Source organism: Giraffa tippelskirchi, chromosome 4, assembly GCF_054371585.1.
Source record: "Giraffa tippelskirchi isolate mGirTip1 chromosome 4, T2T-mGirTip1v1.2.pri, whole genome shotgun sequence".
Classification (NCBI taxonomy): Eukaryota; Metazoa; Chordata; class Mammalia; order Artiodactyla; family Giraffidae; genus Giraffa; species Giraffa tippelskirchi.
Window position 1 is genome coordinate 18,130,445 of NC_137278.1, and position 12,750 is coordinate 18,143,194.

A 12,750-nucleotide genomic window follows, 5' to 3' on the forward strand; every position below is an offset into this window, starting at 1 on the left:
ACGACCCCATGGACGGTAGACTGCCATGCTCCTCTGACCATGGGATTTTCCAGGCCAAAATTACTGGAGCAGGTTGCCATTTCTTTCTTCAGGGGATCTTCCCAACCCAGGGATCAAACCCCTGTCTCCTGCATTGCAGGTAGATTCTTTACCCCTGGAGCCACCAGGGAAGCCCTCCTTTAAACCTAAAATTTGACAAGCTACATCAGTACTTATATATTGTAAATTCTGGTTTACAAAGCTCTTGGACATTGTTTGTTTCATTTGCCATCCCCAGAGTCCTCATCTTGCCCTCAGAGAGCCCTAGCCTTGCACTCAAGTGGAGTCACCTGGAGCTACTTAGAAATGCAGGACCCCACCCTCGACCCCAACCCTACCCAGGCCCTTGTCCCCTAGGCCTGCCTAACTCCGTTTTCCCAGGGCAGGAATCAGCCCATTCCAGTCTGAGAAGCATCACCTGAGAGCAGAGATTCTCAAAGTATGGTCCATGGACCAACAGCAGCATCACCTGGAACTAGTTAAAAGACACGGGCCCCACATACACCTACCGATTCGTGGTTCTCGAGCTTTACCCAGTGACAGCACCTGAACAGCTGCTAGAACACTCTCTGCTGGGTGCCGTCTCCCAGAGTTCACCCTCCATTCGCATCTGTGATCAGTCTTGGTGACACTGAGCTTGGTGTCGGAACCAGCTGTGCTAAGGACAGCCCAGTGGACTGCTTCCCATCTTCCCCTGGGGAGACTGAGGCCAGAGTGCCCGAGTGTCCACTCGACCGCAAGTGTCCACCCTCAAGTTCTCAGAGCTGATGCATTGGAACAGGTGCTTTCGTTTTTGGTGATGGCTTAACTCAGCAATTTTAACGTCACGTGCGTTTTAAAAGAAGCTGTGGCTTGATGAGTCCTGGGCTCTTCTGTGCTGGCCCCCACGCCTCTCAGAGTTGACCACACAGCTGTAGTGTGTCGTTTCGTCATCTGCTCCCCAGTGGAAGAGGGTCGCTGTTTTCTCTGCACTTAGAACCTGAAGGATCAAAGCGGAGTGACTGCCAGAGACACAACGCTAAAGGCAGAAACCGGGTCAGCTGTCTCCCCTCTTTCTTGTGTGAAAGTTGCCAGTGTTTTTGGCAGCTTCCTGGTTTTGATCTTTCAGTTTGCGTTAAACACTCAGGAACTGCGTGGGCTTCCCGTCTCCCTTTTTAATTAAACAAACCATCAGAGTGACTCTGCTGCCAAGAGCCAGGCCTGGGCACGTGTGTTCATGAGGGCCCTGTGTGAGAGAGCGAGCAAGACAATGTGTGCTGTGTGCATGTGTGGTAGGTCTTGGGCAATGTTTTCACCAGTCCCTGGGGAGAAATCACCAAAAAGGAGAGGGGCCTAGATGGTTTTCCTTTGTCAGGTTTTCCCGTGTGTCTCTGAGGAGCTGCTCTATGGACTGGAAATAGGGGACCCCGATGTAAACGGCACATCGTGGAGGGTGAGCACCTCCGCGGGGAGCAGGTGTTCGGCCTCCACCCGTCCCGCTCCCGCCGTGGGTCAGGCGTGAGCAGCCCTGACCGCTCTTAAGGTCAGTCACCTCCGGCAGGGAAGTGACCAGCAGAGCACTGGCCTCGTTCTCAGCTCAGCTGCTGCTTAGCTGTAGGGTTTGGGGCAAGGTGTGTGGCCCGACCCTCCCGCTGTTCCCCCTTCTGTACAATGGGGCTAATACTGACCTCTCAGCAGATGAAAGCCTCACAAGCGATTAAGTGGCCCCTGTGCTGTGTCATGAGTCACTCAGGCCACTTTGCCTGCTGCTTCTCCAAGAGGTTTTCTGTCTGGATGTTCATCCTCGCGGATAAGCAGCCTTTGGAAAGGACAGAAAACCGCTGTGATCCTGCCAGGCATGTGCCTGCCTTGGACCTCAGTGTGAGGAATTCCCTCTGCCGGGAATGCGCTCCCACCAGCGTTTCTCTGTGCCTACTGACTGCTTCCTTCAGACTCTGCTGCTCGTCACCTTCTAAAAACACTTCCTGATCACTGTTTAATAAGAGTTTTTTCTCTCGAGTAGCCTTATCTGTAAGATTCAGGTGTGCGTGCCTAGTCACTCAGTCATGTCTGACTCTCTGCGACCCCATGGACTGTAGCCCACCAGGCTCCTCTGTCCATGGAATTCTCCAGGCAACAATACTGGAGTGGGTTGCCATTCCTTTCTCTGGAGGATCTTCCAACCCAGGGATGGAACCCAGGTGTCCTACATCACAGGCGGATTCTTTACCATCTGAGTTACCAGGGAAGCCCTTTGTAAGATCTATAGCAGCTCCCAGACTGGAAACAACTCAGAAATCTGTCAGCAGGCGTGTGGATAAGTCAGGTGATGGAAAACTGTTCAGTAGGAATGAGAGGGAGCCATTGATGCAAAAACACTGATGGCTCTCAAAGCAAGGATGAAAGAAGTCGGCAGAAAGCAGTGCACGGTGTAGGATTTCACATATGTGAAGCCCTGGAAAATGCAGGTTACTGTGAAGACAGAAGCAGATCAGCTGTTGCCTGGAGACTGGAGTTGGAGGAATGAGCAGCTGGGAGGTGGGGATTGCAGAAAGGCCTTGGGGGTGACGGGTGCATTCACTGGATTTGGGCAGTGATTTTCTGGGTGCATGTATACATCATAACGCCCGCTCTAATGTGGGCAGATTATTGTACTAAGACATCATTTACACCTCAGAGCTGCTTAACGTTTTCTTGAGGTTGCTCATGTAAAGCACTGCAATCCACCAGAACTGTGTGTTGATGGACATGGTCTGCATCTGCTCTGTCCAGTATCAGAAGCCACGCACCACCTGTGGCTCTTATGCACCTGAAACATGCTAGCGCAGCTGAGGAACTCAGTTTCTAACTTGATTTAGTTTTAAGCCACTTCAATTTGGATGGGCCTGTGTAGCTAGTGTCTGTTGTACTGGACTGCACAGGTGTAAAGCCTTTCCTGCTGTTGTAACACACCCTGCAGCGCACGCACATGCACATACACACTCTCTCTCTCTCCCTCCCTGCGCCAGGTCTCAGGCTCCAGCTCCTGGAGAAGACGTCGCAGCTCTAGGCAGGTGCAGCCTGTTTCCTCGGTGCATGTCCTTGGCTCGTGCTGAAGCCTTTGCTAGGAATGCCCATGTTTGAAGCAGTGAAGTCTGAGGTCTTTGCAGCTCTCCGCCCTCCCGCACGGAGGTGCTCCCGGGGCCTGAGCACGTGTGAACAGGTGTTTGCCCTTCTTTGAGGTCTTGATTTTACCTCCTTAACTCTGTGATTTCCAGTAGTCATGTACGGATGTGAGAGTTGGATTAAAAAGAAAGATGAGCGCCGAAGAATTGATGCTTTTGAATTGTCGTGTTGGAGAGGATGCTTGAGAGTCTCTTGGACTGCAAGGAGATCCAACCAGTCCATCCTAAAGGAAATCAGTCCTGAATATCCATTGGAAGGACTGACGTTGAAGCTGAAGCTCCAATCCTTTGGCCACCTGATGCGAAGAACTGACTCATTGGAAAAGACCCTGAAGCTGGGAAAGATGGAAGGCAGGAGGAAAAGGGGACGACAGAGGATGAGATGGTTGGATGGCATCACTGACTCAATGGACATGAGTTTGAGTAAACTCTGGGAGCTGGTGATGGACAGGGAGGCCTGGTGTGCTGCAGTCCATGGGGTTGCAAAGAGTTGGACACGAATGAGCGACTGAACTGAGCTGAACTCTGTGATTGAGCAGCGTTTGCTCAAGTTAAAAAGGAAAAAAACCCCTGCAGATCCCAGTGTCATCATTTCAGTCTCTGGTTTCTCATAGATTAGGCATATTAAAATAAGCTTACGTGACACAGCTGCATTTCACGTAAGGCTCTTTAGCCATGTTTTATATATGGCCTTTTAAGGAAACGCTGATTGTCCCCGAAGAGTTGGCCACTGTGAAGGGTTTTTGAGGAGAGCCTTTGAAAGACCTGTTCTTTTCTAGACTCAAAAGCCAAGAAGATTCTGCCCAGCAGCTTTTCTGTCCTGAGTCTTCTTATTGTTTGTTGTTCATATGCTAAGTTGTGTCGGACTCTTTGCAACCCCATGAACTGCAGCACGCTGGGCTTCCCTGTCCTTCACTGTCTCCCAGAGCTTGCTCAAACTCATGTCCATTGAGTCGGTGATGCCATCCAACCATCTCATCCTCTGTCATCCCCTTCTCCTCCTGCCCTCAGTCTTGCCCAGCATCAGGTTCTTTTCCATTGAGTCAGTTCTTCACATCAGGTGGCCAAAGTATTGGAGTTTCAGCTTCAGCATCAGTCCTTCCAGTGAGTATTCAGGATTGATCTCCTTTAGGATGGACTGGTTGGATCTCCTTGCTGTCCAAGGCTCTTCTCTTTGCTGCTCCTGAGAACAGCATGCTGCGATGTGAGAATCCTTTCTAGCTTCAGGCTCCCAGATGGATTCCCAGGGCAGCACAGGTGTGCTCACTGCTTGAGTCGGGAAGGAGGACGCTCAGGGGGTCCCGGGGGTCAGGCTGGGACCAGGGGTGGAGCTTTGCCTGCTCAGCAGCTGCTGGTGACCAGTTATGAGCTGAAGGAGCAGCTGAGACCTTGCCCCTGTGGCAGGGGAAGTGTCGAGGGGGAGTGGATTTTATAGTATGAAAGTGGCAAAGCTAGGGTCAAGGAATTTTGAGACAAAAACACAATAATTAGGAAGAAGCCATGTGGGAAGATGGCTGCTGTCTGGCTGTATTCCCCCACCACCCCCATCTCCTTATCTCTCTCTGCTGATCAGCCGTGACATTACCGAGGCCACCCTTGGTCTCTGATAGCCCATCTGTCTGTCTCTCCACAACTGACTCATTCTTCTCCTCCTGAGATTACAGACATTTGATCACTTATCAATTCTTCTTGTCAAGACATATCCAAGTGAACCCAGGAAAGGGGAAGACAGAGAAGGGGAGGGCTGTTAAAGATTGCCTGTGTGCTCTTGGTGTTAGATCCGTACTTACTAGCGGTGATTAAGAGTCATAATTTGTACTCAGATCGAGCTTGGTGTTTCAGAAAAGCCATTTTACTTATACTTGTTAAAAGTAAGTCAGAGGATAAGAGAAAGCCCAGTGCTTGCTTGGTGCTAAGGAAAATATTCGCGTTGGGTCGCCCAGGGGTAATTTGAATTCTTCCCATCGATCATAACAGTTTCATTGCTGGTAAGTTGAGGCTGGAGCCATTAAGCACGGGGCATGTGCAGTGAGCCCTTGGCTGTGGTTTTCACCTCTCATGGCCGGAATGGGGATGGTTTGTTCAGCTGTGGACCTGAGACTGCGGGACAGCTCTAGTACAGGCTGTCCGAGGGAGACCTGGATCTGGTCCTTCCTGTGCTGGGCCCAGATGGGACACCTGGGCTCCGCACATGGTTCAGGGCTCAGGTGGAAAGGACCAGTCATTTCCTGGATGCTCACCCTGAGTCACTGTGTGTTGTTCAGGTTGCGTATGAGAGCAGGTAGATGCAAAGGGCAGGCAGAGGCTGGAGCTGGAAGTGCGGGTGGGGTGCTTTGCTAGTAAACCCACTGGTGGCAGTTCTGCATATGTTCATAACAGTTTCTTCTTTAAAAAAGGAAAAGCAGCTTTATGAGCTGTATTGTATATCATAAAATTCACTCATTCCATTTCTACAAGGCAGAGATTTCTAGTAGCTTTACCAAGTGTGCAGCCGCCACCTCGAATCAATTTGGGGACATTTCCTCCACATCCTGCCTCTAAGGTCCTTCCTGTCCCCTCATAGTTAATCCCCATTTCCACCCCCAGCCCCAGGCAACCACTGATCTACTTTTCCGTCTCTTGTAATAATTTCGCTAATTATGTTCTGATTAGAGAAGTAATAGCTTCTTATTTTAGATCATTTGAGTAACCCCAGAAAGAGAAGTAGCTGGAAGGAGGGCCGGAACCCCCTTGGTGGGATCCTCTCTGGGCTGCTCTTTCTAGCTCTTACCTTCTGCTGCCCCCTCCACCCACCTGGCCGAGGCGCTTCCCCTTCTCCTCGGTCCCGTGCCGGGATGCCCTCCACCCGCTCCCACAGCACAGAGTCCTCCCCGTCTTTGAAGGTCCATCCCATGTAATCCCCCGTCAGCAAAAGATTTCCCTGGTGTTCAAACTGAAAGCAATTCTTCTGAGCAATTCCGTTGTGTTCTATTTATGGCTCATAGGGTTTCCATGTGGCACCTACATGCTTCATCTTCCTTACTAAGCGGTGAGTCATGAGGACTGAGCTTCTGTCTAATGCATCTTTGTCTCCCAAGCCCTCTCACCTGCTCCATCTCCCGTTGCTCCCTGAATGCCCCATGTGCCTCTTTCATCACTATCATCACGGCTGTGATGGCCGTTGCGTGTCATGCCCACCTTGTCCCCCGTGTCCAGCATGAAAGCTGGCCCCATGTTTGCATATTCCCTAGGTTTTTACTCTAATGTTTAACTCTTGGGTGCTGAAGCCTAGTTTACCTCTTCTCACCTAATACCTGTCCTCACTACCTGACTTCTTATTTCAATTAAAAAATAATAATAAATAATAATAAAGCCTTTTTTTTTTTGGCCATACCACACAGCTTGTGAGATTTTAGTTCCCCGACCAGGGGTTGAACCCAGGCCCTCTGCAGTGAGAGTGCGGAGTCCTAACCACTGGACTGCCAGGGAATTCCTGATAACAGTCTTAAAATAGACGTGTAAACAAATTCTGGGTGCTATTCTTCTTCCCTGCTGTGCAGAACCTTGTTTTTCTCATTCATGCATGCACTCACACGTAAGGCACCTCTCATAGACACACCAGAGTTCCTGCTAGAACCACAAGTTTTAGTCAGCAAGCACCTTATTCTTTTTTTTCCCCAACCCACCGTGTATCTGTTTGTTCCGGTATCTTTAGCTCAGCCTCCTGCCTGGGCCATTCCTGCTGCCCCTGGTCTTACGTTCGCCTCATCCAGGCAGCAGTCAGGACTGAACTGACCTGTTGGACACCAGCCAGGACTCTGCAGTCCAGTGGACAAAGGGGCAGAGTCAAGGCTTAGGAACTGGAACTGTCACGTTCTTCCCAAGCCCAAGTCAGCCCACCTGACTGCTCAGAACCACTGGTATCTGTACAGAGTCCAACATGTTGCATGTTTAATTCTTGGTGTCTACATATTTATGAAGACTCTTGAGAGTCCTAACCAGTCAACCCTAAAGGAAATCAACCCTGAATGTTCATTGGAAGGACTAATGCTGAAGCTGAAACTCCAGTCCTTTGGCCACCTGATTTGAGGAGCTAACTCATTGGAAAAGACCCTGATGCTGGGAAAGATTGAAGGCAGGAGGAGAAGAGAGCAGCAGAGGATGAGATGGTTGGATGGCATCACTGACTTGATGGACGTGAGTTTGAGTAGGCTCTGGGAGTTGGTGATGGACAGGGAAGCCTGGTGTGCTGCAGTCCATGGGGTCGCAAAGAGCTGGACACGGCTTAATGACTGAACAACATCAATATATTTATTCTTCCTCTGAGATGGCAAACATTGATTTGTTCGTAGCCAGCTTTCTGCTGTCTGTAAAATAGGTGCTCAATAAATACATGGTGAATGAGTTAACGAATTCCCACATTCATAATATGTTTAAAGCTATTAATGTATCTCTAGATTCTGTCTCTTGTTCAGTTCAGTCACTCAGTCGTGTCCAACTCTTTGTTACCCCATGGACTGCAGCACACCAGGCTTCCGTGTCCTTTATCTCCCAGAGCTTGCTCAAACTCATGTCCATTGAGTCAGGGATGCCATCCAACCATTTTATCCTCTGTCGTCTCCTCTTGCTTTCAGTCTTTCCCAGCATCAGGGTCTTTTCCAATGAGTCAGTTGGCTCTTCACATCAGCTGGCGGAAGTATTGGAGCTTCAGCTTCAGTATCAGTCCTTCCGATGATATTCAGGGTTGATTTCCTTTAGGATTGACTGGTTGGATCTCCTTGCAGTCCAAGGGACTCTCAAGACTCTTCTCCAACAGCACAGTTCAAAAGCATCAATTCTTCAGCGTTCAGCCTTCTTTATAGTACAACTCTCACATCCATACATTACTACTGGGAAAGCCATAGCTTTGACTAGATGGACCTTTGTCAGCAAAGTGATGACTCTGCTTTTTAATATGCTGTCTAGGTTTGTCATAGCTTTTCTTCCAAAGAGCAAGCATCTTTTAATTTCATGGCTGCAGTCACCATTTGCAGTGATTTTGGAGCCCAAGAAAATTGTCTGTCACTGTTTTCATTATTTACCCATCTATTTGCCATGAAGTGATGAGACCAGATGCCAGGATCTTAGTTTTATGAATGTTGAGTTTTAAGCCAGATTTTTTTTTCACCTTTATCAAGAGGTTCTTTAGTTCCTCTTTGCTTTCTGCTGTAAGGGTGGTGTCATCTGCATATCTGAGGTTATTGATATTTCTCCTGGCAATCTTGATTCCAGCTGTGCTTCAACCAGCCCGGCATTTCGCTTGATATGCTGCTGCTACTGCTGCTAAGTCGCGTCAGTCGTGTCCGACTCTGTGCGACCCTATAGACGGCAGCCCACCCCCGTCCCAGGGATTCTCCAGGCAAGAGTACTAGAGTGGGTTGCCATTTCCTTCTCCAGGGCATGAAAGTGAAAAGTGAAAGTGGAGTCGCTCAGTCGTGTCCGACTCAGTGACCCCATGGACTGCAGCCCGCCAGGCTCCTCCGTTCATGGGATTTTCCAGGCAAGAGTACTGGAGTGGGGTGCCATTGCCTTCTCCATCGCTTGATATACTCTGCATATAAGTTAAATAAGCAAGGTTACAATATACAGCCTTGACGTACTCCTTTCCCAGTTTTGAACCAGTCCGTTTTTCTGTGTCCTTGACCTGCATACAGGTTTCTCAGGAGACAGGTAAGGTGGTTTGGTATTCCCGTCTCTTTAAGAATTTTCCACAATTTGTTTTTCCTACGCTAAAGTCAAAGGCTTTAGCGTAGTCAGTGAAGCAGAAGTAGATGAGTGCTATGGAGAACAGAAAAGCTTGAAGCCGCCCCTTAGGATTTGTGGCAAAGTTAGGATTTGATAAGATGAATGCAGAGTGGAACCTGTTAAGTCCCTTAAGAAATTTTTTAAAAAGAAAATACTGGGGATTTCCTCGGTGGTCCAGTGGTTAAGAATCTGCCTTCCAATGCAGGGGACCCTGGTTCAATCCCTGGTCTGGGAACTAAGATCCCACGTGCCAAAAGGCAACTAAGCCCGAGTGCCACAACTAAATCCTGACATAGGCAAAAATAATAATTTTTTTTTTTAAAGAATATATTGGAAGATCAGTGTGGGGGTGGGCATTGCTTCCTGCTGAGCAGTTGGGATGTTAATGAAAATTGTGGCACCTGAGTCATCCTCGTGGACGGGCAGGTTTTGGGCATCAGGGGCACAGGGAAGACTGTGAGCTCAGGATGGAGCACATCATCCGTGAACTTAGATTCCGGGGAGCAGGAAATGACAAAGACACGAGGATGAAACGTGGCAAATGAGGTTGGACTATGGGGGTTGAGATGCAGAAATAGGTTTGGTTTTTATCAGGGACATGTCAGAGAAACTGGACAGCCAAGAGGAAGGGGTTGGGGCGGGCGGGGGAAGTGATGCTTCAGTCCAGAAAAGGGGCTGGGAGGTGAGAAGGCAGAGGGAGTGTGTGGATGGGTAGCGGCTGGAGAGGCCAGAGCCCCAGGAGGCAGGCTGAGTGCCAAACTGGTGGGTGGGGACACGTGTGGGGACACAGCTCCCCCCACGGCTCAGCGGAAACCCAGGCGTGCTCCCGTCAGGGGTGAGTCACCTGCACGGCCTCACCTTAGACTCAAGTTTTCAGTATTTAAATCCGAACTCTCCAGGCTGATCCTGGCAAGTCATAGCTGAGGGCATTGTGGCTCTGCTGCTGCATGCCGAGTTGAGCTGTGGGAGCCTCAGACAGAAGTTTCCCCAGAAGACATTTAAGAGACGACAGTCATGACTTGACCATTTATCTGGCGGGGGGGTGGCTGGTGCAGGCATGGTTACACCCCTTGCAAGTAGTAGTTTTCAGATAAATTTCTTCCTCCGTTTTAAAAGTTCATATGCTAAATAGGGCATGGAAATCAGATCCCATGTTCCTATAAAAGTTGTGACGGTGGTTGGCCTTCCAGCCCAAGGTAATTCTACTAAAAGTGAAATTTTCCTTTGTTGGGTTGTAAGAAGGAAGGGTCTTACACAAGGCTCCTGTCTCCGTTGACCGTCCCGTAATTTCGGTGCAGGTCTCTAAAGTGACACAGGCACCCGCCCCAGTGCGGCGCGCGGCAGCCGTGCTGACTTGGGGAGTGTGTGCTGGGAAGGTGAGGACGGAGAGCCTCAGCTTTCTTCTCCCTGGGGAGGGATTCTCATTGGGATGAGAACCCAGGGACTCTGCGCCTTGAGCTTTCTTGCTCACTAAAGCTTGGTGTCTTCAAGTTGGCTCACAGCTGAGTGGCCGGTGGGGACAGGCCCCGAGTGTGTCAGAAGGCTTTGGTTCTCCTCGATTTAATCCATGGTGACAACTTGCTAAGCCACCATCTCTTGCCTTCTTGCTTCAGGGAGAAGAACAGGGGACCTCGAGACCGCTTGTCCCTCCTTTTCTCACTTATCTGCTTTCTCCAGCCACCCTCCACCCCTTCAGTGCTTATTCCCTCTCACACAGGTTCTCTTTTAGTTTCCTTTATTGGGGGTCGTGGTGTGGAGACTGAGGGAGCTGTGGACCCCCAGAACTGACCAGAGTCACAGCTCCAGGGTGTGGATGGAGCTGTGAGAGGAGGAAGTGTTTGAGCTCCCGTTCCTAGATCCTTAAAGTGCTCCTGTCATTGAGTTTTTTTCCCTTCATTGTGATGGTTATCTTTCCACAGACTTCATAGCCCAGTAATAGATTAATATTTTGTGAAATATAAACAGATGTAGACTTTTCACTGGTAGGTTTTCATTCATTAGATGATATCGTTACAGAGAATGTTAAGAATGATGGGGTTTTAGGGAAAGTTTATCACCATATGTTCTCTTAAACCTCTTTACTGCCCTTGCTTTAGATTAAAAAGGAAATGGAATATTTTTCTGATTTTTTTCTTTTTTTTTTTTTTGTTGTCTTTTAGATTCAGAACATGAACAACATAATCTCCTTCCCTCTGGACAGTTTGCTGAAGGGGGACCTGAAAGGAGTGAAAGGGGTACGACCTGCGGAGTCCTGTCTGGGGGGCGGTGGCCTGAGGACGGCATCACGGTCTCGCTGGCCCGTCTGGGCAGATACCCCTTAGGCCTTTCTGAAATGGTGGGACAGCTCCATGCCACCTTGGGCTCCCTTGACTGACCACCTTGGCACCACCGTTCAGCCCTAACAGTGGTGACCCATGGCTTTCCCAGCCGTCCCGCTGGTACTTGAGATGAGGGAGGGAAAGAAACAGGAAACTGTGAACGACTATGGGCTCGTCCGGCGGAGCAGGGAAGCCTGTGTACAGTCTGGTTTTCCAGCTGCCCTAGCCCTGACTGGCCCCTGTACAGGCCGCTTGCAGGGACATGGTCTTCCCACTGGGAGATCAGCACCAGCAAGGCCTGAGCCACCTTCATTTTTCTGTCCTGCAAAGGGCGCCCATCGTTGAGGCCGCACCAACCTCCCACAAACCCTCAAGCCGTGAACTGTGTCCTGAGCACGCGTTTGTAGGGCTCGAGTGCAGTGTGGGGATGCTGAGCAGAAAGTCATTCGTGCATGTCTGTGGCACAGACAGGTGTGTGATACGACAGGGAGATGACCATGCCCCAATCCTTAGGAGGCCGAGTTCTCTGATCCCTAGCGGCCTCTGCAAGGCCAACCTGGCTGACCTGGAGTCTCTGTAGAGTCAAACCAAGCACGGAGAGCTGTCGGGGCAGGGAGTCTGGCCCGGTGAGCCGTTAGGAGTGAAGACACTGAGGAACGTTACTCATCGTCCCCTGGGGCCTGGGAGAACATGTCAGGGGAGGTAGGCAGTAAAACGGGAAGGCGGGGTGCACAGGGCAAGTCCTGTCTGCAGCAGCCAGATGCAGTCCTGCCCTGCGGCCTGAGCCAGCGGGAGTGGAGGTGAAGCTGATGGGGTGAACCGGCCCCCTCTCTACAGGAGCTAGGTGCCAGGCTGTGGAGCTTGGACCTTGTCAGAAGGCCGGAGAAGAGCCAGAAAGAATTAGAAATCCCCGCAACAAAAGGGTTTTCTCTTCCAAAAGAGCCCTGTTAAAGGGATACATAGGTGGGAACAAACAACTTGATGGAATTTCTGTTGGCTCAGTACATTTTTAAGTCAGGTTTCATCAGAGAATGTGAAGTCCTGAGTTCCAGACAGAATCATGCAATCCCCTTGTAGCTCACATGGTAGAGAATCCGCCTGCAATGTGGGAGACCCGGGTGTGATTCCTGGGTCAGGAGGATCCCGTTAGAGAAGGAAATGGCGACCCACTCCAGTATTCTTGCCTGGAGAATCCCATGGACAGAGGAGCCTGGCGGGTTACACAGTCTGTGGGGTCACAACAGTCGGACACAACTGAGCACCTAAACCATCAGGTCACAGGAGACAGTAAATGGCTTTTATGTTCTTGTTTTGGGGCCCACATCAGGGGTACGTGTGTTGAGATTCCTGTATTAATTAAAAAAAAAAAAGAGTCCTTTTATTTCAGAGGGATAAATACTTGCAGATTAAATATTATGTCTTTCCGGGTTTAATTTCAGAGTAATTCTAGGGCAGAGGGCAGGGTCTAGGTGAAACAAGACGTGCTG

General features: G+C 49.9%; 1 protein-coding gene across 11 annotated transcripts in view; it reads left to right on the forward strand.

Moving 5' to 3' along the window:
• Positions 1-12,750, forward strand: part of ASAP2 (ArfGAP with SH3 domain, ankyrin repeat and PH domain 2) — a 154,141-nt gene that overhangs the window by 72,574 nt on the left and 68,817 nt on the right. For all 11 annotated transcript variants that reach the window (XR_014051586.1, XM_081483458.1, XM_081483459.1 and 8 more), the window contains one exon: positions 11,105-11,179. Coding sequence is in view for 10 of the 11 variants with exons in the window: in XM_081483458.1 (XP_081339584.1) it covers positions 11,105-11,179 (75 nt within the window). In the remaining variant the exon portion in view is untranslated. The remainder of the gene's footprint in view (positions 1-11,104; positions 11,180-12,750) is intronic.